The 27,016-nt window shown below is 52.8% G+C and overlaps 6 protein-coding genes across 6 annotated transcripts; 3 read left to right on the forward strand and 3 right to left on the reverse strand.

Moving 5' to 3' along the window:
* Positions 1–749: 749 nt before the first annotated feature.
* BBK36DRAFT_50769 (cation transporter-like protein) lies at positions 750–2,365 on the reverse strand (the record flags this gene model as incomplete). Its single annotated transcript, XM_024898179.1, has 2 exons — positions 750–1,618; positions 1,684–2,365. 2 exons carry the CDS (start codon positions 2,363–2,365, stop codon positions 750–752), a joined length of 1,551 nt encoding a protein of 516 aa, XP_024751051.1.
* Positions 2,366–4,027: 1,662 nt separating this feature from the next.
* On the forward strand, positions 4,028–5,904 carry BBK36DRAFT_1197722 (hypothetical protein; the record flags this gene model as incomplete). Its single annotated transcript, XM_024897002.1, has 9 exons — positions 4,028–4,259; positions 4,335–4,411; positions 4,442–4,530; positions 4,660–4,763; positions 4,807–4,847; positions 5,036–5,087; positions 5,336–5,432; positions 5,617–5,671; positions 5,821–5,904. The coding sequence occupies exons 1-9, from the start codon at positions 4,115–4,117 to the stop codon at positions 5,902–5,904; spliced, it is 744 nt and encodes a 247-aa protein (XP_024751052.1). The 5' UTR covers positions 4,028–4,114.
* Positions 5,905–13,323: 7,419 nt separating this feature from the next.
* Positions 13,324–14,286, reverse strand: BBK36DRAFT_1115997 (hypothetical protein; the record flags this gene model as incomplete). Its single annotated transcript, XM_024890185.1, has 2 exons — positions 13,324–14,045; positions 14,148–14,286. 2 exons carry the CDS (start codon positions 14,284–14,286, stop codon positions 13,324–13,326), a joined length of 861 nt encoding a protein of 286 aa, XP_024751053.1.
* A 1,914-nt stretch (positions 14,287–16,200) lies between these two features.
* Positions 16,201–18,199, forward strand: BBK36DRAFT_1158560 (MFS general substrate transporter; the record flags this gene model as incomplete). Its single annotated transcript, XM_024894118.1, has 4 exons — positions 16,201–16,790; positions 16,863–16,963; positions 17,040–17,209; positions 17,273–18,199. The coding sequence occupies 4 exons, from the start codon at positions 16,201–16,203 to the stop codon at positions 18,197–18,199; spliced, it is 1,788 nt and encodes a 595-aa protein (XP_024751054.1).
* A 563-nt stretch (positions 18,200–18,762) lies between these two features.
* BBK36DRAFT_1116833 (ADP-ribosylglycohydrolase-like protein) lies at positions 18,763–20,118 on the forward strand (the record flags this gene model as incomplete). The annotated part of the gene is made up of 1 exon (XM_024890284.1): positions 18,763–20,118. The coding sequence occupies one exon, from the start codon at positions 18,763–18,765 to the stop codon at positions 20,116–20,118; it is 1,356 nt and encodes a 451-aa protein (XP_024751055.1).
* A 468-nt stretch (positions 20,119–20,586) lies between these two features.
* BBK36DRAFT_1116584 (hypothetical protein) lies at positions 20,587–22,469 on the reverse strand (the record flags this gene model as incomplete). Its single annotated transcript, XM_024890246.1, has 2 exons — positions 20,587–21,765; positions 21,825–22,469. The coding sequence occupies 2 exons, from the start codon at positions 22,467–22,469 to the stop codon at positions 20,587–20,589; spliced, it is 1,824 nt and encodes a 607-aa protein (XP_024751056.1).
* Between the last annotated feature and the right edge of the window lie 4,547 nt (positions 22,470–27,016).

Consider the following 27,016-nt stretch of genomic DNA (forward strand, 5'->3'; position numbering starts at 1 on the left):
CGGCAGCAATTTGAGCTGATCCGCAGGGGCTACTGAGCCCAACATCTTCTATCTTTGTGTTCCGTCTTCAACAAACAGGACACCAAAAGAAACTCAGTGGCCAAATGCCCTGACAGTCTTGACTCTCCCTCATCCCAAGAAATTCTTTTCGTATCCATCCCAAAACAAATGGAAAATAACCAAAAAAGGCAGCCTGGAACTGTTTTCCGTGCCCCTCAAGAACGAATGAATGCGTCGCAATAAGCCTCCTCATCAAGTGTTTTGTTTTTCGTCAAACGTCGTTTCCATCAAATAAAACTCGGCAAATAACTCCCCGTCTTTCGTTCTCCCAAGAATGAAACATCGCAGTGTATACCTTCTTTCTCCCAAAGAAAAACTCTGTGCGCCGGAACTGATGCCTTTGATGCAAAAGTGACACGCTTCCCAAACTCCCTCATCCTGTAGATCCGAAAAATTGGAGGAAAAAAAAACGCCCCGCTATAAAGGAAACCGTGCTTTCAAGGCGAATATGTAGCAGAAAAGAATAAGAAATGGTCGAATGAACGAAGGTCGATTAAATCGAGAATTGAATATTAGGCTGGACGCCTCACTGGGAGATGCCCAGGTTTGTGTGTTGTCGCCTTGATCTTATTAGACGCCCTTTTCCCAAAGTTCTGAAAGATGCAAGCAGCATTAAAGTAGTAGGTCAGACACCTTGACTTCTTTTTTCGTGAAGCCAAAGTCTCGGGAGAAAGAAGAGGAGTCGTCCCTCAGTAGCAGCCGTGGAGGGGTGATAAGAATGAGACCTGTTGGTGAAAAGGCACGTGGTTTGGCTGCATCATCTGCACATGCTGAACGTATTTGAACATGTCCACACAGAAAGGCAACAGAGATTTGAGCTGGTAACCAGACTGCGTAGGCATAGGAGCCTGGATAGGTGCCGAGGCTTGCTGGCAAGGCAGATGTTGTAGAGGTGCTGCCGGCGCAGTAGGAGGAACCATGTGAGCATGCGGGTGAAGGAGCGGGACGGGGACAGGGCCAGTGTACTGCTGCGGCACGAACTCGTGGCCCTGGTACATGGCTTGCTGCGCCTCGAGCTCTTCCGACTCGTACGCCTGAGGGCAGACGTATTCCTGTGGCAGGTCTTGGTGGACGGACATATAGTCGTCGTCGTCTTCGTCGGTATCCAAGTCGTCAATAGTTGACACGCTCGAGGCCAATGAGCCTTCGGTGGACGACGACGAAGCAGACGAGAGAGCCGAGTCGCACTCATAGTCGTCAACTATGGCGTCCTCGTTGGAAACGTATTGGTCTGGGGTAGAGTTGGGTGTGGGCACGGCCGGTACGGTGAACTGGGAACAAGCCATGATTCTCTTTCGCAGCTCAGCGAGTGTGATGCGGTGCTCGGGGTTGGGGTTGAAGATGCGCCCCAAGATGGCGTTGAGCTCATCGGTCAGTGGGAGGATTGTCTTGAGAAAGTCCTGCGAGCGAACATATGCCCGGTAGGTCGAGTCTTGAAAGGAAGCCTGCTTCCAGGGGTTGCGACCGCAAGTCAGGTTGACCAAGATGACTCCCAGGCTCCAGACATCATTGGGGGCACACATGTAGTAGGGCTTTCTCGCGGAAGGGTCCAAACACTCTGTGAGGTCGTCTCCGTTAGTCATTGCACCTTATAATTTCCTGGGCAGGAAAGGCGATAGTTACCTGGACTCATGTAAAAGGTAGAGCCGCATCCGTAATCCTCGGAGCGGTCCTCACTGGTGGCCAGTCCAAAGTCGGCCAGCTTGACCGTCTCGCCATTGTCGGTGACAAGGATGTTCTCAGGCTTGAGGTCCCGGTGGTAAATGCCGAGGTTGTGGCAGTGCTCAACAGCATCCAGGATCTGGAGGAACACCTTCTTGGAGAGCTCATCATTCCCAACGTACTGGCCGCGCTCAGTGATGTTGGAGAACAGGTCGCCCTCGGGGCAGTACTCCAGAACAACATAGATGCAATCAGGGTCGTCGACAATCCTCATCATGGACACCACGTTCGGATGCGCCGACGCGAGGTAGTGCAGACGAATCTCTCGCTGCTGGTAGGCAACCTGGCGGCGTTCCAGCGGTGTTCCATCGGCATTGTACTTGCTCAGGCACTTGACGGCATACTGGACTCCAGTGTTGATATCCACGGCAGTGTATACGACGCCGTATGCGCCGGTACCAAGGATATCAGTAAGCTGGAGCTTGCCCTCGAGAAGCTGTCCTAACCGCTGCTCTGGGGCAAGGGGTACACATCGGGGCTGGAAAGTCCGTGTAGCAAAGGGCTGTTGGACGTTGCACTTGAGGTTGTCGTACGCGGGAGAGGCCGGGGGAGTGGGATATCCGTACGGGGCATGGTGCTGCATGTTAAGCGACTTGTAGGGGATGGTCTCCAAAGGTCTGATTGTCCTCGAAGACTCAAGTCAAATAACCAGATCCGAAGATGGAGACGACTATTAGAATGAATAAGAAAAAGTAAAGAAAAGAAAAGGATCCTTTTAGATGGAGTGAGGTGATTGGCGTTTGTATTCCTTCCTTGGGGGAGGTTGTTGTCGAAGACACGGGTATGGAGGCTCGGTATAAATCACAAGTCGAAGTTCCAATGGGATACCAGAAGCAGCCGCATATGGTAAAAAGTTCTCGAACAGCCGAATGAACGGGTCAAGAGCGGCGAAAATGTCAAGGGCTTCAGAGTATCGACAAATAAGAGAAGATTGGATAGGAGAGGTAGGCGGAGTGAGACGGCCTGGAATCTTATGAATCCAGAAGGGAAAAGAAAAAATAATTGAATTGGCGGCAGAGAGGAAGATGGTACGTTGAAGGAATGTCGTGAACGTTGTGATGCGTGTAAGTGACCCTTCGGCCGAGAGTGGGCAACATCAGGTAGATATCAAACTGCACTTCGAGACACTGGCGTGAAATCTGTCCAGACTAATAGCGAGGCGACAGAAGAGACGTACCCTTGTCTCTTGGTCTCGGGGGCTTGCGAATTGCGCGGAGCCACACCAAGAAGATCCACTGCCATGGAGAGCTCATCAGACCCCGGTCTTCTTGGAAGAGATGAATGGCATGGGTGTTGTCTAGGCGGCAGGGGGGTCGCCACAGTACATGATGCGCCAGCTATTCTTAACCAGCGCTGCAAGGCTCGTTCGACAGCCTTGGTAAAGAAGCGGGACTAGCGAAGCAGGGATCGTAGCGCGACGCTGAGGACTACCTTGTCCAAGTATACGAGGATGCTCTGACACACCAAATGAAGCGGTTCGCTGGACTGTGCGAAGTCACTTGTGTCATCCGCGCCGCTCGCCCTCCCTCACACAACAAGAGGCCACTTCGCCCACACCCCCCAAACCCCCTTCGACATGCTCGGCTGGCACTAGCGACCCTTGGTTCCACGTCGAGTTGGGTGGCCAAAAAGCTAACACTTGGGCGATTCCAGCCCCCCCAGCCAGTCGGCTTCGACGGTGTCACAGGAGAAAGACTGAGCCGCCGTAATGGGGCGAGGTTGTCGGATCTGCGGCGGGCTACAGCATGTCACACCCTTTCATCAACAGGCCGTGCGTTGCTCACACTGCTCGACATGACTGGTTGGCGTTGCCTCCCACCACCCACTCGCTCGCTGCCAGGCAAAGGCGTCATGGACTGCCGCGTGACTGGCATGACCTTTGCGTGAGAATGTCGAAGGGGAAAGGCTCGACTCGCACAACTCTGGCGGCTCCCTTTCTGAGGCGGTCGAGAGTGCGTTTGAGTGTGACGACTGGAATGAAAACGGGAGATCTCGCAGAAACCCGTCAGGCCACCGAACAAGAGGCTTCCGTAGCGGACGCCATCAGGTGGTTGACTGCGGAAGAAACTGGCTGGTGTCTCCGCACTGTGAACAGGGCAGTCGTGTCGTGGGTTCGTACAGTGCACTCCGTAGTCATCCTGCTAGCATTTGTCGTGCTCTCTCGCTGTCTCCCCCATTTCAAGCTGCTGGTGCAATGGCAAATCGTCAATGCGCTCGCCCACTGGGGGGCGTCTCCCTCTCCCTCTCTCAGCGAAGCACGGCACGCAAACGTGCTGACCCTCAGCATTAGGGCGCCGTGGTGGGTAACAGGCAGCAAGCCAGACCGAAATGCATGAAGCAATGCTGCCTGCCTGCCTGCCCGCCCGCTTGCTTGCTTGCCTGCCTGGCTACGGCTTCGTGTCGCCTCTTCGAATTTTTCTGTCCGGCCATCGAAGGCGAACTCGCTCAATGGCAGTCATTTGACACGGAAGCAACCTGTACGTGTACCTCGCGTAGAGCGTTGCTTTCGCCGTCCACTCAATATGAGCGGGGGACGGCTGCTGCTTGTGCAGATCAATGGCTGCAAGCGGCCATGTTCAACGCGGCAGCAAAGCCTCGCAAGAAAAGAAACTGGACCAGCATCTGTTCAGTGGGTTTGGGTAGGAAAACTGCATTGCAGGCGTCTGCCACCTGCAACCAAAACAGTAGCAGTAGCAGCGAGCGAGTGAAGTGCCTGTATCGCAAGGAAGCAGCATGGGCCGTGGATGCGTAAGAATCAGTTGGCACTGTGGTTTCTCCGCCGTGCAATGCACCTGTGCATGCATTCCCCATCGATGGTGATTATTGATGGCCACCGCAAACCAATGGAGAAGCTAGCCTAGGGACCTGTTGTGGAAGAAGTGGTGATGGCCGCTGCGATGTGACTGGCTTGAAGTGGCTGGACGTTATGCGGCCCAAGTCCACGCCCCTGGCACGGAACTGCAGCGCCTGTTGCCAGCACGGTACGAATGGCCACGTTGGGTGCTTGTTTGCGTCTTCTTACAGACTGTGCCGTGTCAGACAGCAGGATTCAGGAGCGCGACGAGGTTGCCGGATGAACCTGCGCAGCGCTTTTGTTTCTGGCCGAATCAGAGGGAGAAACACAACAAGACGCAGCCAATGGAATGCCCGAGGAATGCAATGCAGCTTTCCAACAATACTATTAGGCGCCATGTGGTCGAACAACTCGGCCGGTGTTGGCATTAACATGTCCCTCTGCGCTGGCGCCCCCTAGTGGACGTGGACGTGGACACGGTGGGATTGGAGCGACGAGCCAAAGGAGATGGGTAAGTAAGCATGGGCACACTGGTGTTTGCTTCGAAGCGAGAGTTGGTCAGTCCGATAGATCATGGAGATACAGACAGGTATGTGTGTTTACTTGCTCAATCGGCTGTCCTCCACCTTGCCGTGCTGGACAACATACAATATCCACCCGGGGGCCGCATATCAGAAAGCGGGAAAGGAAGAGACCAGCCAGCAGCGAAGGAGCCCCGTGTGAACACGGAGCAATAAACGTGGCCACCATCGCCCGCAGCAGAGATGAGCCAACTGCTCAGCCGATGGACCACATACGGGCGGCGTTGGCCCAAAGCGGAGGCTTGCATCGGCTCGCGGCATCGTCGTCTGATTGGGTACGTGATGCCAGGCACTTGGAAGACGCCAGTCGAGCAGGAGCTGCACCAGACCACAACCGCAAGGTCTCCCCATCCGAATCATGTCGCCTTGAAAGGCTAGGGCCGCACAGTACTGTACTTGCACGAGCGCATAGTGCAGTAAGGTAGTGCTAGTACTAGTGGTAGCCTTGTCCTCATCTAGGAGCAATCTCGAGCAGACAGGGGGCAAGCAGAGGTCCCACGCCGAGCCGGGCAGTGTGAGGCTGTTCTCCAGGGCCCGTTGCGGTTGCATCTCCATTTGCTTGTTGCTGCATCCATGGTATGGGGTTGAAGAAGGAGGCGTCCAATGGCAAGGACGCTCAGCGGGATGGTCGGATATTGGCAGTCAACCTGATGCACTTGGCAGCCGCCATTGGAGCCATTGGAAGCTGGCCTGCAGATTGACGACGGCGCCCAAGCAGGATTGGTGCAGCATTTGCGGCAGAGGTAGTGGGCCGCGGGCCACCGATGGTTCTTTGTTGGGTTCGATTCGATTCGATGGTTGCGCTGCCAATCTCATTCACACCAGCAGCGATTATGGAGCACTTGAAGGACGTTGAAGTGTAGAAACCTCGTGCGTGTGTGTACTTTGTACACGTACGCTGTTACGTTAAGCGCCTGTCTCTGTTTCACTCATCAGAAGAGCAGCCCAGAGGGAATTGACGACAAGCTGCTACGATGTATTACGAAGCACAGGACGCAGGACGAGCCACATACCTGTAAACCCTGCCGATCGCCAGAAGGACAAGAAGCAAAAAGAAAAACAGCGATGAAACCCGTCGGTTATCAGTGCCTATGACCAAGCTGGCAGATCGCCGTGCGGATCGCAATCGCAACGCAAGAGCAAGCACAAAGAAGAGGGACCCTCAAGCGAAGCCAAGACACGAACCCCGTCAAGTCATTTCTCGCTCATTCGTTGACTCAAGTCAAGTTCACGCTCGCTGGCAAGGGGCGCCAGAAGCCGAGAGCCCGTGCTCGCTGAGCCATGCAAGTAGACACACTGGGACCGCTGCCAACTCTCTCAAGTGTCATGGCCGGTGGCACGGCAGGATGAGATCGGCGGATCCCAGCAGAGGCCGCTGGGCGAGTGAGAGGATTCGCGCTGAGTCAAAAGAGTCAAAAGACCGCACAGGCCACGCAGCAGGGAATAGAGAGCAGGGGGGAACAGGAGACAGGGGATAGGGAGCAGGCGAGCAGAGCAGGCGAGCAGGAGCAGAAGAGCAGCCCCTTGCACCAAGAGGGCCGCGATCGAGGTGGTGCTGGGTCAGGGATCCTGGCAGGGGCTAGACCGGAGGCGGCTAGATGCGGGCGAGAAGAAGAGCCAAGAACGAAGACGAGAGAATGATCCTTGTCGCAGCTGGTGAGGGTGGAGGAAGAGGAGGAGGTTAGAAGTGCGAGAGAAGCAAAAAGGAGACAGACGACAGATGCAGACCAATCCCAAAACAGCACTAGACCGCCTGTTTGTGCTGGCCCGTACTGGGTACCTGCGCCACGTGCGGATACGCGATCAGGCGCACGGACTATCGTTCTGAATGCTGAAGTGGCAGCGGAGACGGAGAAACAGCGGCCGCAAACTGTGTACGTGGCCGCGCACGTGTACAAATACTTGCATGAGTTTCTTCTCTCAGGAGTCGAGTCAAGCGGGAGTCAGAAGTGGGGCGGCCGAGCGGCGTTGAGCCAATGATAGGGCTTTACTGGATAACCACCCAGGGTTCTATTGAGATCTAGACAAACTCTATCGAGTCACGACTCTGCCTATTTTTTTCCCTTTGCGATGAAGATGTGAAGTGCATCACGCATCACGGAGGCAGAACCGGTATCTGTGACCGTGCAGTTACATACAGTGGGATGAGCTCGAGATGATTTTGATAAGCCCTTGCGGTGGAGATGATTCGATGGCAGAGACTAATAGAAACAGCCAAAACAACAGCAGCATATCGTACCCTACAACACCACCTACAACACCACCGTCACTTCGCGCTGCTCACATGTCCATCCGCTCTGGGCCAAGTTCGAGGCCCAGTTCTTGCTCTGGGTACTTGTATTTGCAATGTCCTCCGTTGCTCGTACGTACTTGTAACTACGCAGACGAACGGCTTGCTAGCATGCACCTGCTAGCAGCGTTACGAGCCCATGTGTGCATTTTCAATAGATTGCCTACCAGCCCTTTCCGCCTGGATCCCGGAGCATATTCCACTTGTGACGGGCTCGGATATTATGACACAGCCCTGGCCCTGTCTGGCCTGGCTCTGAATCCATCAGTGTGACATCGAGGATGGATTCTTTTGGCCTGAGGCCAAACCGACAGAGACAGAGCAGTATCCTGCCCCCCCTGGCTGACTGCCGACATCACCAACTAAGGAGGAGGATCACGATGATGCTGCGAGCACTTCGAACTGGAGGAGCCTTGATGATCCAAGCCTAGTTGAAGACCACACCCACACCTAAGGCATTGGATGGTGGTGATTGGATCTGGTAGAAGCCGAGTCCTGGAGTGCCAGGCGGCTTCGGGATCCAATAAGAGGCCGTCCACTATCTCTCCCAATATTGTGGCTTTGCAGTTATCGTGGCAACCCCGGGCGCTCGGCTGAGTGACACTCTCTGTGCTCCATCTTGACCATCCCCAGGGTCAAGTCCCGGGACAGATGACGGCGGCTGGAGCTCTGCAAGCCAACCCTCCAGGCTTGCCACTGTGCCAACGGCCCTTGGACAAAGCAATGTCGCGCCGGCAGCAGTCGTCATGATCGTACTGTAGCAGCTTGTCTGAGGCGAAACGGCAAGCATGGATCTTCAAACGGTCGATCGATCACTGTGTATGATGATACTTATGATGAAAGCTAGCTACGCAAACCTGCGCCGTTCTTTGTTCGTCCAATGGCGTAAATGATCCGCAGAGCTGATACAGGTTTTCGCTACTCTCTCCCTTCTTCCAACTTCCCTCTTCCTCTCATCGTCCGACTGAAGGTTTCAATGTCACGGACGAGCCGATGGGGACCCAGGAGTCCGCCTTGTCCAACTGGGCAGACTAGCAACCACCATTACACAAACATGCAGCTCTCCAGCCGCCAGCAGTGATACCACTCCTACTTGCTTGCTCAAAACCCGTTGATATACTATAGTACAGGCAGAGTTTTACCACCCCATACTACCAGTCCTGCAGCAGCCCCTGTCATGCTGCCAGTGTTATCACACTACAGGTGCACAGGGTCATGCCCTCGAGCCAAATTTTCTTCGTTTTGCCTCCCTGTCTATAACAAAGTGAGACAAACCACATGGCCAATACCGCAGAAACAAGGGCCAGGCATCCACAACAACCTTCAAGTGTGTGTTTTTATTTTGGGAACGTCTCATGGCCAATAAAGGCGAAGGGAGCCAACATCGAGACATCCAACGGCTCCCCCAGTTGTCGAGTCCATCAGCGCCTGAAGAAACGCCCAAGAGGCAAAGAGGCAAATGCGGGTGAGGAGGGCTTCTTGCATGGCCTAGGGCCCGCGGCTGCCTGCAAGTCATTCGCTGCACGCCACTCATGGGCATTTCCACTCACATCCATATCGGCATCTCGCGGGGGCCTGGCCGCAGCCGCGGCCTCGAAGGGGACAGCAGACGGCATCAGGAAGCGCCCTGGATCTGGCAGTGCTTACGAGCTGGCCTTTCTTGACGGCGTCATCTTCTTCCTACACCGGAACTGCCGTTTCCCTACTTCTCCAGTGCAGTCACTAGAAGCAGGATGGAAATTGCGACTAGCTGCCATGTTAGTGCACCCGCCCTGTCGATAGCTCAGCTGCCCATTGTTTCGAGATGTGCATGACCTAGCTAGATTTTCTTCTGCTGCTTCTTGCTTGGCTGCTGAACCCTTTGCTGTTCATTTTCCACCTTTTCCACCCCAGACATGGCTTTTGCCGCGCTCTGCGTTCTGAGTTCAGACACGGCCGGAGGTGACCGGAATGTGGAGCCGGAGAAACCGATGGATTCTAGATTGAAGCACCGGAATGCTGTTGCTTCTCCCTTCTTTCGGGCCGGGCCAGGTCTCGGGCATCAAACTGGAGACGTGTGAATATTGGAAGACGAGGAGGACTATCAACTTCACTTGTAAGGTTGCCAATAGAATTTGCGGTGAAATGTTGATAGCACATTGTAGACAAAGACGTGATCTCCGTCTTGTAGACACATGGTATGGAATTTTTAGTTTAGAGAACGCTTATGAAGAAGAGCTGAAAGAGAAACGCCGGGCCATCAAAGTGTCTGCTACTACTTCAAGCGCCATGTACTATTGTCTTCTCGTCTAATTGTACCGAAGTTACTGAATAAGCTGCTAGTAGTACCTTGATATGGAAGCTGATGCCCAAGTTCGAGAATCAGTATGGACGCCATCGAATCATCAACTTACCCTAGATATGAGCTCTGCAAATGCGCCTCATCGACCAAGAATTAGCTGGTAGCAGTTGACTGAAGAGATACACATGGTTCGATAAACAAGCCATCTCTGATGCGCATGATTGCGCCGTCTGTTGGTACGACCAACAGCTGAGATTCGCCGACAACTTGTGTCCTTCAGATACATACCTGGTGTGTATAGCTTTGAGATGGCTTGATGGCGTCAGTCGACAGAACGAAGCCACAACCCGGATCAGCCACGGGTGAGGCTGAGCAAATGAGAAAGATCTTCTCGCCATGAAACAGGAGAAATAGAAGAGAAGTTGGTCCAAGCTCCCTCTGGCTTGAACCCAAATCTGCTGTAGTCACCGGCTCGAGGCGCCGGCCAATCTTGAACTCTTGGTCAAGCACGTAGTTGTGGTGGGTTACCGATTGCCAGAACGTGGCTGCTGAGTTTCTCGAAGAAGGAGGCCAAGATGGGCAAAGTCGAGCGCCACTGAAGTCAAACGACAGCGTGGGGACAGTGGGGAGGACGGCAGATCGTGGCTATCATGGAGGATAGGCTTCCGACTTCGAAGCAGCTCTTTATTGTTCCCCAAGGGGCTACCATTAGTTCCTGACCAGAGGCGTTAAGACGTTGTCCAGCGCTGTGGCCTTGGGACAGAGACGTTGCCCAGAGCTGTGGTCTTGGGACGAGGGCTAGCTGTTGTATTGGAGTGATTCAACGGCTGTCGGTGCTGCTTACTCTTGCTTGCACGGTATGAACAATTCAGCTTCTCTTTGACTAACTCATGACTTATCGACTTGCTGCTTTTCAGCGGAGTTTCTCTAAGTCTAAAACTCCGAAATGACTTGGCGAACTGTTTGCTGCAGCACTATATTTCAAACTCGTCGGATCTCATCTAGATAGCGGAGGACCTCGCTTCTGGGGTTACCCCGGCGCGACGATCTGACAACTCAACCCGTCACAGCTGTGTATGTTTGTGACGAAGCCCCTTACTACTCTGTTATGGTGATACGCAATTCAAAACACTTGCGGCGGCAAGTGATGAAACCGCTTCGTGGAGCGCGAGCCTGGGCAGATCTAGATACCGGCTCGGTTAGCGCACTGGCTGCTCCGCGGTGATGAAACCATCATACAAAGGAGCTACCACAACTACCACTACTGCTCCTCCCGTTAGCCAGGATCCAGACGCTCGGTAGGTGGTGTTGGCTCTGCAGCTGGGATTGAGCGAACTTCGTTTGAGATATTGGATCGATGGCTGCGCTATTCGCTGTCAATGACAAGAGGGCCCCCTGCGAATCGTGGGCTAGATCGCTTTGCAACGCCCCGTGAAACCAACGTCTCAGGAGATAATCAACTCTCTACTATTACCAGAGGTGTACTATGCCTCACGAGGGATAATCTCGATAAATGACACTTGTACGGAAGCCGGAAACCGAGTGGCTTTCGATGCTACTTTAGCACTCGTCGATAGTTCTTGGGTTGAGGAAGCCATCGTCGACCAACAATGGCCTGCTTGGTCACCCGCTAGACTGGAACAGCTGGCTTCCATGCTGTCAATGCTCAGCTACTGGTTTGGCGTCTAATAGCAGATGTCTGTCTCTATTGTTCATGGCAATACAGTGTTGATTGAGATCATCGTGGGAATGGCATGATGTCAAAATCCTTTGAGTGTGTGTCCGGAGGACTGTGCCCCGGCATTGGGGTAAAGTGGGCGGACGGCCGGAAACTCGTCTGCGCCAATGTGACTTATTGAGTTATCGTGCACTGAAGTTCAGTTCAAGGAACTGCAAGATCACACGGTCTCCGTAGTTCCACACGGTCCTTGGTGCTTCTTGGGATAGCTGTGGTTGCTCGGGTCGACCGGTGAGGTGATTGATATCTCATGTTGCCAGAAGCTGGCCTCCGCTCGCGAGATACATGTCCCACGGGGAATCCCGCATTCCTTGATTGGAACTCTTACTCCAGACTGTGCTTGGGTCGATTAAATCAGGATTTTGAGCCCTGGAGGATGCTGTTGCACTGGCATCCCATTCCGGTTGGAAGATCGCATGATGAGTGAGGTGATCTAGCTGACCCTTACAGACTCAGTAGTTGTCATGTTCTTTTGCCTTGCTTTTGCCGATTCCATTCATCGTATGATGACGAGCCCTGTGGAAAAGAGAGTGAATGCATAAGATCTCTAAAACTAGGCTCGTTCCGAAGCAGAAATTGTCCGGAGGAGAAATGTCATACGATACGGACGTCTTAGCTTGGTCACGCGTGAGCAAGCGTTCTCGAGATGTGAATGGACGTGCGTCTTCCATCAACCCGTAGCGTGCCGATGATAATTGCTGTTGCGTAATTTGAAGACTGGAACAATATGAGGTAGGGGCGATATGCCTTGACTGTCTGAGTGTACAGTTTTCCAATATGTGATGTCAAGATTAGGGTGCCATCAGAATGCAACGCGGGAGATGGTGGCGGTGATCCATAAGTTGTCATTGTTACTGATGCCCATATCCTGTGCATTAAGCTTTTAACGATGATAAGGCATGAAAGCTTTGACGAGGAAGCATGAGTGCACATCCCCCCTTCATATGCAGTATGAAGCTGATGCCCGGGCACACACTGGAAGATCCAATAGGGACAATCACCTCCACTGGACTATTGGCTGTGTATGAGTCTGTAATAGCATGTAAGTTTGTAGAATATGCATTGATGAAGAGTATTCGAGGAGATGGAGAGAGAAGATAACGCCCGTCTGTGAGTAAGCCCAAAGCTGGTCACGATTGAAGCTACCCATATCTCCTCTCAACTGTATGGTACAGTTTTGGTGAGATATACTGGTTTAATGAGTCGTTATCGACGAGTCTCTCCTTAAGCGTAGAGATATACGACCTGTTGTTCTGGATCACCATGGTTGTTTGAGTTCAGCACACATGCAGGGAGAAGGCCCGTCCGAATACGTAATGCACATACGGCCAACGATAATCCCCCGGCGAAGATATGACAAGCTCATGTCTTGTTCAATCGAAAGATTCTGGTTGTGCCGTGGGCGTTTCGTCAAGATCATAGTTGACTCTTTCTCCGTGCCGTTACAGATTCCGGGCTCCATAGCTCATATTGTTTGTTTTATGACTTTGGGAGACTGCGGAGCCTGCCCCTTAGATTGAGATCAGATATAGATCTTGTCTGCAATATGCTTCTTTCAAGCTAGGGATCTTCAATTTGCATGATTAACAGATGAAGAGGACAGAAACCATAGAAGCCAAGTGTAAAATGGTATTGCATGGTATATTGGTCAATGTGATAGCTCCTGAACGGTTCATGATTACCTGCAGATCCCACAAAGCCGCATCTGCAACACAACCAGCCGCGTGTATGTCTATAACAAGTGACGGAACATCTCAAGACCCTGAAAACAAACCTAAACTCCAAGCCCAATTGTGTAGACATACTCCAACCCACGCATAATCCAAAATAAACATGCATTCTTCCTCGAATGTCTTATTACAAGAGGCCCAACCACATCGCCAATCTGTACATCGCAATGAGAAAAGCGACTGCAAAGATGAAGTTGACAAAGTATCGGAGGGCGACATTCTTCATCTGGTTCCGGTTTCGTCGTCGAGATCGGGACACAAAGTCCGAATTGTCATTGACATTAGGAAACGGGCATTCTTTAGGGATAGGGTCGCCCAGAAACTCGCAGAGAGGACCCCAGCCGTCGGTGACCTTGTACTCGAGCAGGCGTTCCTTGGGCACCAGGCTCCGAACATGCTCGTAGTGCTTCCGGAAGACGTCCTTTCCGCGGTTGGGAAAGTCGCCCTCGAAGAAGGCCTCAAAGAATTTGCTCAGCATGGGATAGTACATGCTGGCTGCCCAGTCAAAGTTGGACAGCCAGCGCAGCTCCGGGTCGGTCGCACGCCAGTACACCGTCTTCATGGTGGATGCATGCCATGAGTCCACGTCGCGGTTTGTGAGGATGACCTTGGCCTCGGGATAGGCCTTGATGAGGTCCTCGGCAAAGGCAACGGCGGGCCAGTCGCACACGGCTTGACAGGTGCCAAGGAGCTGGTCCCAGTCTTCGCGAGTGAAGGGCTTGCCTTTCCCGTCGTATTTGGCGCAGAGGGCGTCCATCCACATGAGTGCGTCGGGAGGGTTCTCGATGGAGCAGTTCATCATGTGGTATGTGTCGACGTAGCCAAGCTGCTTCATGGCCGCTCGCATAGCTGGGTCGAGTCAGTATCGTGTATGACGCTTTGGCAGTTATGACTTGGCAAAGAGGAGTCGGGCATCCCGAGTTGTTGTCTAGTCAGATGGATTAAACGTACAGGCAGTGCCGGTGCGTCCCAGGCCCAAGATGAGGACCTTCATGGGCACGACACGGCCGAGCTTTCGGCGGTTGATGTCGGTATCGCTGGTGAAGATGTCGGTCCGAGGACGGGGGGTATACTTTGCAGAGTATGCCATCTTGTCTGTATTGTTGTGCTTTTGATGAAGAGACTTTGGTGAAAAGAAGGGAGTGGGTATCAACGAAGACGCTTGCTTGAGAAGCCAAAGAGTGACGGTTGAAGAATGAATGTGTAATGAATGGACGACGAGGCAGCTGCCAGATCTAAGGGATGTAGCAAGCTTTATGCCTCGATACTGAAGGGCCTATGGATGGATGGAGATCAACGTGAACAAGGGTTCATGTCAAATGAGGAAGACCGCTGGCCATCCCGGATATATAGGGGCTGCTATTTGCACATCTAAATCTTAGGGGACCTGATCTTGTACCTTCAATTCGTCTTGAAGTGAATTCACCCTACTAATAATAGCACCCAGTATTGAGTCAGTGATAACATTCTTATTGGCCTTCTCAAGTCCTACTGTTTTCCGGACGAGGCCGGCTCTAATGCCCACATTGTGGGGATGATGCTACAAAGTAGCGAACGATTGATGAGATCTGGATCCCAATTCGCAACCTCTTCTCAGAAGCAACAGCTCTGGACATGTACTCGCACAGCCTGCCTTTGCATGAAAGAACAATATCATATGGACATATCAAAGCTGAATAAGTCCTTCGCCGTCGGTCTCATGATGATAAGTTCACCGCGGCAGTTCTCAAATCACAGAAGTGTAATCGCAGGAATTTTCCCGCGTATCAGGAAGTATGTCCGCTCCAACTGGCACATTCCCTCCTGAGTAGCGATTCATGCTGATCATGAAGGCAAGGATGGATCATCAGGGGAGCGTTGGAAGAATACAGGAATCCAAATCTTTCCTCTAATTCGGCGATGCCTATCTACTGTATGGAGATGATCCATACGTGTAGTCGAGAAACATCGGGCCGTCGGCCACCGAGTTCCGCACTGTAAGTTGTCTCCACGAAGAGATCGGCATTTCCAGCAACAGCTTACGCGGCAGACTGGATATTCGAAGCCCGTCTTTTGTTTCATAAAATAGGAGTCATATTAGAAGGACCTGCAGTTATTTACGTGTAGTTTTTTGAGTTTATTTTCTACTCAACTGAGGCCTGAGCTCAATAGTGGGAGCACGGGTAACGGCTCATAGCGTGTGCTTGCTTGCGTCAGTGTTTACGCGGAAAGACGATTGCAAAACTTATCGTTTCGCAATTGTGTCTTCACAACAAAAGGAATCAGTTAGACGAGGCGTAAGGAGGTTTCCTGGGCCAATGCTTAGCGCTTCCATTGCCAATGACATTGGTCATGACGATATCGAATTCGTTTCCCCATTCTCATGTTATCCACAAGTGGTTCCCCTGATCATCATTACTCGAACTGTATAGTGCTTCGGCGTGGGGCTTCGGATCGTCGCCTCGCAGCTGATGAAGAGATAATTTTTTTTGACTCGAATTATGGGCTGTTGGGCACCGATATTCCGACAGAACAAACAAGTAAAATACTGCAAACACTCCCCTCTGCTGAAGGGCGGAAAATATGCCAAGAACTCTCGACGACTGGCAAATGGAATCGGACCACTTATGTGTAATCGGGTTGCGCGTCGCTATAGCCGCTCACCACCATACATATCCGCCCCCTTGGAACTGAACTCCTGATGATCGGCGGTCAGCGATTAGAAGAGGAGGCAATAATAAATCAAGATAACGTGTAATAGTGAAATAAAGTTGAAAGGGCGTATAGGCGAGCGGAAATCGGAGCCATTTGGACCCGAAGCGAAACGTCATGTCTTCCCCAGGCGTCATGCATCGTCTCAACCATGGCCATCATTCTTCGTTCCTCGTCTTCTTTTCACCTTGTTGTTCATCCATTTATCTGTTTACTTTCTTTCTCCAGTTTTCTTGTTTAGCAAAACAGTCCTTGCTTCGCAAAACCCTCCGACGTTCATCTTCATTATCTGGACTGGCTCAGTTTCTAGGTCATGGCGGGTTCGCACGCCAGGTCCTCCAGCAATGACTTCACCTCCAGCTTTCTTCTAGATCCACTTCGACCACGAAGAACTCTTGAACTGCCAGATGGAACATGGGTTTCAAGGGATACCTTTGAAACTCTGAACGAGGTCGACAGCCCCTCCAGCCATGACTTTGGACCCTCACCATTGGAGAAGACACCGGGAAACAGCCCATCAGGCCCGGTGACGTGGATGTCGCTTCCCCGGAAAGACCAGCTCTTCATACTCTTCCTCTCGCGATTTGTCGATTTCCTTCAGGTGGCTTCGCTTCAAGCCTACGTCTTCTATCAGCTGAAAGCGTTCGACGACTCTCTCTCAGATGCCCAGATCTCGCAGCAGGCGGGCGTGTTGCAAGGATGCTTCACGGGAGCCCAAGTGATGACGGCCATTCTCTGGGGTAAGGCCGCTGATGCAAGCTGGTGTGGGCGGAAACGGGTGTTGCTGATTGGACTCGCCGGAACGGCTGTGTCATGCCTGGGATATGGCTTTGCGACAACGTTCTTCTGGGCGGCGTTCTGGAGGGCGTTTGGCGGTGCCATCAATGGGACTGTAGGAATCATGTGAGTTTCGCTAGAGGATGTCAAAGAAAGTCAAGAGGATTCAAAGACGGCTGACGAAGATGGTATTGCAAGTCGCACCATGATTGCTGAAATCACCAAAGAGAAGAAGTACCAATCCCGAGCATTTCTGCTTCTCCCCATGAGTTTCAACGTTGCGGGAATCTTAGGTCCGAGTGAGTGAAACTGAAGCCCTGAGAGCTATATATAATTTTGATGCCATAAACTGACCCACTGACACAATGACTGCAGTCATGGGAGGTATGCTGGCGGACTCACCCCAGACGCTTCCTGGTCTCTTTGGAGAAAAGGCTGTCTTTGGCTTTCAGTGGGTGCGAGACTATCCGTACGCATTGCCGAGCCTCATCAATGCTGCTGGTTTGTTTATTGTGACCTTGATCATCTTTCTCTTCCTGGAGGAGGTCAGTTATACCCATTCCCGTCTCGTTTGTGACAAGAGTAACCTGGCTGACGCCTCACTGTAGACATCGAGAGCGCGCCGACATAAGCCGGATATTGGCCTCCAACTTGGATCTCGCATCAAAGCCGCCATATTCGGCAATCATCAATCGGATGACTACGCTCGCGTTCCCCCTTGGGGGGCCCATGCCACAGAAGATTACGAAGACAGCGGTATCCTCGCAGAAAAGCCAGCAGTCCGAATGCAGCAGCTCCCCTTCCGCAGACTCTGGACGCGAAACGTCTTGTTTACGCTGCTCACGGGCGCCTTTTACGACTTCCATCTTGGTGCCTTTGGCAACATGTGGTCGCTGTTCTTGTCCACTCCTCGGTATATTATTTCCACGCCGGAACGCTCAGAGAAGCTACGCCGATATCTGCCTCTGCTGTTTACGGGTGGATTGGGTATGCCTGCTTCGACCGTTGGCGTAGCGACATCCTTCCTAGGCTTCGTTGGCATGTTCCTGCAAGTCACACTGTATCCTCCCATTCAAGCCCGTCTCGGTACGATGAGGTCCTTTCGATGGTTTCTGTTCCTCTTTCCAGTTGCGTATTTCGTCGCCCCCTATCTCTCCATCCTGCCGTCTTGGTCACCCCCTCCTGAACCGGCATCGGGAGGCTTCATCTGGGCGGGAATTATCGGTGTCGTGTTTCTTCAGGTCATGGCTCGCACATTTACTCTCCCGGCCAGCATCATCTTGCTCAACAACTGCAGCCCGCATCCTAGCGTGTTGGGCACAATTCACGGCTTGGGACAGAGCGTGTCTGCACTGTTCCGGACGGTTGGGCCCGTGATTGGAGGCTGGTGGTACGGCTACGGGCTGGACATTGGGATGGTGGCTTGGGGATGGTGGGGAGTTGCTGCTGTGTCTCTTTTGACGTGTGGCACGGCCTTGGGGATGCATGATGGGAGTGGGCATGAGATTTTGCTGGAAGGGGAAGAGTTGGAATAGGAGGCTTGGGCAGTGTTGTGAGAGGTGGTGGCTAATATGAGACTGCATATGGCATCCTGCGTGGCGGAGTTTAGCACAGGCAAAGCAACTGATAAACTAGACAAGTTCTTTTCCTTTTGACATCGGGATGGTCTGATGAGGCTGTTGCAGCATTCCTTTCCAGCCGCAAGCCCCTGGCTGCCTAACATCTGACGTGGGCCCGGTCACGATCCAGGCACCCGGCGCAAGGATCTGGGGCTGGGCAAACGGCATTTACCGCCAACAATTGGGTTGGAAGAGCACCGCTGAGCTGTTTGATCGAGTCTGCCTAGCATTTAAGCTTGGCGGGATCTAGATTCCCTACGGAGCAATATTGAATCATCCGTCCACTAGTCAGAATGCATGACTGGCCTATCTGCTGTCATTGAACGCCAGCTGAGCGAGGCTGTGCACGATGGTCGGAATGGCGTCCAATACTAGGAGACAGTATTCTTTTATTAAAGGAAGCTGAAGTTCACATTCTAGAAACAGGCTCATCACCCACTCCTGCTTTTTTGTCTACTGACTAGTATACTATTCTTACAATGGCGTTACCCCTACCACAAGATGCCCTCGAAGCGTTGGCCAAAGAGACCATGCACGATCGCATTGTCGGCTGTCTCTTTGGCTCAGCTTTGGGCGACGCAATCGGCCTATACACCGAGTTTCTCTCTGGTGAAATGGCACGTCTAGCCTATCTATCCCTCAAGTTCATCCTCAGTCCGCCGTCTGAAGCGACCCCCTTCCGGCGAGACGCGCATCGTGATCCAAATGTTCCCGGAGAATGGACAGACGACACCGACCACGCCATGTGCATCCTGCTATCATATCTGCATACAGACGGAAAGTGGATGTCGCCTCACGACTTTGCGTATCGTCTGCATATCTGGGTGAGGATGGGGCTTCGGGCACTGGACACGCTGCCTCTAGGCTTGGGGCGAACGGTCGGTGCCATTGTGAGAAGCAAGACGTATCTCGAGGATCCAGAGGGAACTGCGAGGAGACACTGGCGGAATGCAAAATGCAAGCTCGCGCCTAATGGAAGCATCATGAGGACACATCCGCTGGGACTGATGTGTATTCACAAGACGATGGAGGAGACGTTCCAGGTCGCCGCCGATTACTCTGTCGTCACGCATGTTGACCCGAGGTGCATCATTTCGTGTGTCATTGGGACAGCGCTTGTTAGGGGACTCGTGCGGCATGAGATATACGAGGAGGAGCATATTGATCATGTAGTTGAGCAGGCCATTGCCTGGTACTCGGGTTACAGGTCGCGACAAATCGAACGGGATCCCAGCTGCAAAGACGAACCTGAGCTGGACTTGGGCGAGCTCAACAGACACGTCAAAGTCAAAAATCTCGCCGACCTCGAACTCGACGACATGTACAAGATCGGATACACATACAAGACCTTCGGCTCAGGCATTTTTCTGCTTCGCCTCGCTATGAGAGAAGTCGCGTCCGCTGAGAGTCGCCTTTCCACGCAACAGTCCGTCTTCGAACGACTCATTACTGATCTTACCATGCAAGGTGGTGATGCTGATACGAATGCATGCTTTGCGGGCGCTCTGCTTGGTTCATATTTGGGCTACAAAACATTGCCGTCACACTGGAGAGATGGATTGAAACACGGCGAATGGCTGATGAAGAAGGCAGAAGGGCTGAGTATCCTGCTCGGAATTGGTCAGGGGGCTTATAGTGGCTCACGAGACAAAGATACGGCGCCTGATGGAGGGAGAGGATGGTTGACAGAGAGCCAGATGGAGGAGAAGGTAATGTTACTCCAGGCCGACATGGTTAAGAGGAGTCAAGAAAGGGACCGGATGGAGGAAGCTGAGAAGAGACGGGCGAGGACGAAGAGAGGATCATGGCTGGGTGGGATAGGTGGGAAATGGTGACATGCGGAGGACGATGATAAGTTAAGACATGGAAAAATGATAGCAAAGAGAATAGAGCATCCTAGCGGATCACTTCGGTTTAATATGATTACCTTACAGACCAATGTATTTTGATGAGCGTCCCCGCTCAATGTCGGAGCAAGCTATGTCAACGCCCATTTCCCTAAACGAACCGGAACCATATCTGAAAACCGCACTCGACTGAATGCCTGAGAGGCCCTTGTCGAGCGAAGAGACTGACCGCCAAATGTCCACATCAAACCGAGAGGACTGGCAACTTACAACAGCGACAACCCTGAGAAAATAGGTGTCGGGAAAACAGACAACACAGTAAAAAGCTGAGAAGAATAACAAAACCTCCATGACCCTCATTCCAGGAAAAAGATAACACACGACCATGCCATATGTTGAAAGAAAGTCTACTCGCGTGACGAAAACAAGACTCTTGCGATATCTTGGGCATCGCGTTCAAAGACCACGACCCTGGATTCGCTCAGCGGCTATGCCATACGACGACATGGTGTCGCCGACCTCGCACGGATCGTCCCCAAACTCCACCTTCTCAACTCCGTCCTGGCGGTTCTTCTCCAGCGACATCTTGCCCATCTGGGCCTGGCACCGGTAGCTTCCGAAGCGAAACTCGACGACGGCACGGTTGCCAGCCCGGATGAGCGGGATAATCTCGTCCAGCTGGAAGATGAAGAGGCCCTTGAAGTACTTGAAGAGCTCCTCTGGGTTGACGAAGTCGGCGTTTCCAGTGATGATGAGGCACCGCGATACCTTGGTGCCCTGCACCGCATGGCTGCCATACTTTATGCGGTTGTGGGACACCTTGACGCGGTAATCGGAGACGAAGAGACCGCGGGTCCAGGAGATGGCCAGCAGCTGCTGGGCGGCCTCGGGGGTGAAGAAGACGACCTTGGCGGCGGCTGTCTGGTGGACCGCAAAGTCGGGGTAGTTGATATAGGTACACCAGATGCGGCCGACGTTGCGGATGGCCCCCAGCAGCTCGTGGACGGTGACCGTAGGCGGGAGGTTGGTGAGCCAGAGGGCGCAATTCTCCTCGGGGCCTAGATGCTCGGCGCTGGCGTTGGCGTCGGCGTGCATTCCGCGGTAGCGGGTGGAGAAGCGGGTGGAGGAGGAGCCATCGGGGGAGGATGGGGAGGTGAAGGCGGTGGCGGGCGTCTGCTGCATAACGGCCTGCATGGGCAAGAAGCCTTGCGGAGGCTGGTGCTGGTGGCGAGACTGACGTGGGCCGCCAGAGTGGAAGTTCCAGGCCGGAGAAGGAAGAGGAGTGTGAAGGGACATGGAACGATGATGATGATAACGAGCTGCAATAGGGATAACGGGGTTAGGATGCCGTTGATGACCGACAGGGGGACCGACAGGCTGAGTCTGAGCAGCAGCTTGGCGGAGAGCATTCACCCGGGCAATCTTCTGTGCATAGAGATCACCATGTGCATGGAGATAGGCGTCGGCAGCATCTGGGGCAGCAGGATGAGCTGCCGGAGGAGAAAGGCGGATAACCTCAATTCCGAGAGGCTGAACGTTGTCACCGTTATCGCCACGGGGGATGGGCTCGTGAAAGGGACGGTGGCCGTTGGTGCCGTTGAACGAGGCGTTGCTGGAATAAGGCACATCTTGCTGCTGGACAAGCTGTTAGCGGGAACTGCTTGATGAGGATGTCCATAGAGTTCTTGACGCACCTGGATGCTCATGTTGCTGAACTGAGCGTGAAGCTGGCCAACGTCGGCTGCGGTCATCTGTGTCTGAGTGCCGGCTTGGTGGACGAAACTTTGCTCAGCAGCCTTCTGCTGACCATCCACGAACGCGGGAAGCTTGCTCTTCGCGGCCTGGTAAGGCAAACGCGAGATGGGGTTCTCGAAGCCGTGAGGCTCGCTGCCTTGGTTCATGGAAGTATCCGCAGTCGGCCAACCGAAGTGAATGGCAGTACCATCACCAGCAGCGGCGTTGCTGTTCTCTCTGGAGTGTGAGCCAGGCCCCCAGATCTCGTGATGACGAGTGCCGATGGCGTAGTGGCCGACATAGCGAGGGACGTCAGAGTCGGGAGTCTGCATGGCTTTGCCTTTGCCTTTGCCGCTCGAGGCGCTGACGGGAGATTCGCTCATCCTGGCGGATGGATAGGGGTTGAGGGGTAGATGTGTGAAGTTGCTGAGGGCTGCGGTGCTGGCTCTAGCAGCAAAGGCAGAAGCAGCAATGACCTCGGGGCAGTCAACTAGGCTATCGTCGGGAGTGTCAGCCGTGGTAGCAGAGTTGAGACTCTCGGGAGAGCTGAGCAGATGGTAGGAGGCGAGGCCAGGGTTCCTCTCGTGGAAACTCGGAGTTCCCATGGTAGCTGAGGGCGATAGCGGTGTTCGTACGTGATTATGTCCTGAGTAAGTAAGTTGGATGGAAGGCAGTAGAGTGGCCTTGTCGTGCTGTATAGGAGGCAGAAACGCTTGATGGCTGCGAGAAAAGCACGCGGATGCTGCGTTGTAGGATAGAGAGAATGAGGTTGTCCAAACGTCAGGGAAAGCTGTAGAAAGTCCTGGTAGAAGCGTGTGCGATCTCCCGGAGACGAGGACTGGAGGCATTCATGAGTCAGTCGACAAACGGATCTGCGGGTGAGAATCCAGAGCACACAACCGCGTAGGGAAGTGAAAGGAAGCGAAGATGAGTGACCGGCCTCCGGGACGATCCAGGGAGGCAGGGAGGATGAGGGGAGATGCGTACAAGGTGTGCAGCTACTGATGCAAATTGCGAATGAAGACGCCAAAAGCAATGTTTGGTGAAGGAAGGAGAATCAGGGAAAAGGTTTGGGTCGAGTATGATGGATAAATAGACGAGCGGGCGTTTGAGCAATTCACGTTGCATTCACTTGAGGCCCAGATTGGTGGACTGCTGGGAGACGTTTGAATAGGCGGAGAGCTGGTGAATGGATCCGTTGGCCTGAAGTCGGAGGACCACAACAAGAAAAAGAAACCAGTCACCATTCCAAACTCCCGGACATAGGGAGTGAATATGTACTTGACGAGCCAAATACGAAGGATAGAGGAACAAGAAAAGAGATGACAAAGGAGGAGAAAAGGGAGGAGGGGGGCTACGGCTGTTGAAGAAGACATATGCAGCATTCTGCAGAAAAGCGTCCTGTTGAGTATGCCTTTGCGTCTTCTAAAGTGGCTCTTTATGCATGTTGCCTGGCTCGCTTTTATTCTCCTGTACCTGTGCGGCTGTATGGAGTCGTTCGCTTGCTTAGGTCGTAAATCTGGCAGTAACATGCCCATGGCTTTGGTTCCATATGAGAAACGTTCCGCGTACCGTAGAAGGAGAGAACAAGCATCCCAATGGACCAGTTGCGGAGTTATTGTAGCTCCTATTCGACCGCCTTCCAGATGGACGGTCTTTTATTCGGCCGCCAGGGGCCACAGAAGCTGGCCGCTGACGGATTTAGCCAGTAGATGCCTGTGTAACCGTGTGTGCAGAAAAGAATGAAGCCGGGCTACTTGTATTGCATTGTCTCGCGTTGTCGATCCCCGATGGGGACAGAATGGGAGCACGAAAACCGCCGGAAGATGAGCAGCTATTCCGACGTTTCTATTTCACCCTTCCCTCTTCCTTTGGAAAGTTGCAGTACACTCTCCGATATATGAATTTGCGCAATCGAAAGGCACGTATGGACAGAGTGGGCTTTTGGGGGCTGTCCGGAACCCCATCCGGTTGGGTTTCAAGTCTCCTTGCAGATTACATGTAGGAAGGTCTCACAACATGGGGATCTTTGTGTGATGCCCGCAAGTAAGCAGTCAAAGCTCTCGGCTGATGGCTGGGAGTCAACTGGAATAGATGGGAGGGAAGAGTAGAGAAAGGACGGGAAGAAAAGAAGCCGCTGCGGCAGGGTTCCATAAATCGATGTAAGGGGGAGGCAAGAGGAAAACCGAGAAACTTCAGGATTGGTACGAAAAACGAGCTGTGCAGGAATACGGTGGATGCTTCTCGTCGTCTTCTTTTTCTCTCCTGCAATTTATCCTTCTTCTCTCAGCAAGGCTTCGGAAACAAGATGCGTGTTCGACAACTTTCTTGGCCATGGTCTTGAATAGACCGTGGCCTCTCTGATGCTCCCATTGGAAGCTGGAGGAGCTGACAGGGGACAAAATACGCCTTCCAATCGGGCGGCAACGAGATCTATCTGACTATTGTCTGATCTGACTTGAATAAAACAGCGGTCATCTAAGCATAAAATGATCGTCTTTGCGTGCATCCGGCTTTGTTCGCGAACTGCCAGTCTCTGATGTTTCCGCTCCCCTCGCGCTGGCGATGCCAAGCAAACGAGCGCGTGCCACCCCTGGCGTGTTTCGCAGCCGCTCTGCTTCGGTGTTTGTGATATGTGATGGGCTATGAGGTGAGAACATGTCGGCACATGTAAGAATCGCATCAACAAGGTTATGTCATTGGATGTCTAGTCGAATATTTCTCCTCCCTCTTTAAGGCGGCATCACGCAGAATGGAAGTAAAGTGGTATCAACAGAAAAGACCATGATCGAATGAGCTCCGGATGACTGATGCTTCTTGTTTCATTCCTTTGGCAAATTTGCAGAGACAAACCTGGCTCAAAATAGATCAAAGGAAGAGGAAATCGAAAGAAAAGAAAACACCAGGGATAAGAAGCGTCCCGCGCGGAAGATCCTCACGACCCGAACGACCCCTGCAGCTGGGGCCTGAATCCGCCTGTCCAGGGATGCGCTCAGCCGTCGGTACGAGCTTCCGCGGTCCCAATCTTTCTGCTCCCTTTTCTTTGAGCAGCTGTAACAGTACAGGATATCGTGGAAACAGAAGAAGTGCGGTGGCTGGGCTCTGTTTCAAAGATCCCCAGTCTGTAGTCGTCACAAATAGACAACAGGACGGACAGGACAATTTTGGCTTGCATGTCTTGGGAGCTGCTCGTACGACGGTACTATTCTTAGGTGCCGTCGTGTTCATGTTTGCTTTTACCACGTTGGCACATCTCCACTGCTCATGATGCAGTGTTCTGCGAGACTTGATATTGTTCCTGGAATTGGAAAGATGCGGACTGACCACGAGCTGAGAAGGCGCAGCAGACGAAGAGACGACGTAAAATTTGGAAAGGTCGACAGCTTCACTCGAATATCACCTGTACGACGTAGTCAACACCATGGCGTGAAAATGTAGACAAGGTGCAGTTCCAGATTCGGCATGTATCTTCTGGAATCCTCCTCCCGGCTGCCCCCATCACGGAGAATAAATCCGAGTCGCTGCAAGATTGCAGGATAGATGTATCCGTTGCGAGATGCCAAGCTGGGGCATTGTCACCGTCGTTATGGTTCCCCTGTCCAGATCTATACATGCATAAAGTATCTACAGAGTACTCTTGGTGCTTCGCGATGAGCTCATACTGAAACATTGTGCTTTCGTCTTCAGTTTCCCTCCCTTTGTCATAAGCAAGCATCTTCAGCCATTAGCCTAGCTTCTGCAGTTCATACCCATATGTAGAAAGCGCATGCATCCCATCGGCGGTAGGGGTATCGGGATACTACGCTCCCGTGCCAAATCTGGCTACTACCCAATCCATCTTCCATCTCAATTCCCCAGAGTCCCTCAAAGGGCTGTCATATCTCGGACCCCAATCGCGGCATGATGACGGCGGACTGAACCCTTGCCTCTTCAGGGTCTCATATATCACATCTCCAGCCTCTGGGGAACCGCCCTCGAAACACGCGGCTCAACCGCAGCTGCGCTTTCCGGCGCCTACATGAAACACAACCTCGTCGACAGCAACCCCGCCGTATCTGATCTGGTCAGGCATGACCCAGTTTCTGCTGCTGGATCTAAATTTTATGGATCGATACCTCGTCGTCGGGCAAATGCGCTGGAATATCGCTCGGTATGCGGCGCGGTGCGTCTCTGTAGGTCGGAAGGGAAGAGTGCCACGGACCAAATTTGGCCGCCGCGGGTGGCAGTTTCATAGGCTTGGCCGGCGGCGATGAGACTGTGCTCCTGGTGAGTCCAGGCTCTGGTCTAAGAGACCAGTATCACCGTCGACTGCGATGATGAGAAACGAGTTCGGGGCGTCTTTCCATGCGCCGTACTCTCCACATAACTTGTTGCAAGCCTCTCCTTTGACAGCCTCTTCGAGGGTAGGAATAACTGTCTGGAGGACCGTTTCGGTAGCAATTTGCACAACCGTAGAGGCATCTGGACCAGCTGCGAGAACAGCCACAGTAACTTGATTATCAGGCACGAGGTCAATTAGAGACTAATAGACCCCAGCGCTGCCAGAATTTGTATGAAGATTGACATGGCGGCTGGTGGTGATGCCGCTTCGGGTTCGCACGATTCCCAAGGCGCGCGGATCAGGCTGCAAAGTATTTTGACGATTGTGCTGTCAGTGTTGGCCAGTAAGCCACTTCATGCGACTCTCTCACCTTTGAGGAACAAGGCAGCTGGTCATCGTTTATGTTCCAATAAGAGGCTGGGCAGTCCGAGCTGTGTCCAAAAGGCATGGAAAAGGCGGTGTCGTCGGTCACCCTTGACGTGCTACTTGCGGAGACATTGTGAGCCAGATGTGTGGTAGAAGCCGAAGATTGGGGAAGAGTCGAGCTGCGAAACGGCAGCCAAGGGGAAGGATGTTGTACTGCTGTTGAAGCTGCCGGAAGCTAGTTGTATCAGTGAGAATGGCTGTGTTGAGGGAGATTATGATGTTTAAATCAGCGTTTTGGATGATCTTGTTAGTTGATAGACGGACAAAGAGTCAAAGGATGGTCCTGGCAACACCCGGTCCGTTTCTGCAAACGAAAGGCAGCCCAGTGTCGCCATCGCGATACGAAGATGTGTAAGATCTACACCGTGGTGGTGTTTGCAGCTAATGAGTGGTACAACGAGACAA

Source organism: Trichoderma citrinoviride, assembly GCF_003025115.1.
Source record: "Trichoderma citrinoviride strain TUCIM 6016 unplaced genomic scaffold BBK36scaffold_5, whole genome shotgun sequence".
Lineage (NCBI taxonomy): Eukaryota > Fungi > Ascomycota > Sordariomycetes > Hypocreales > Hypocreaceae > Trichoderma > Trichoderma citrinoviride.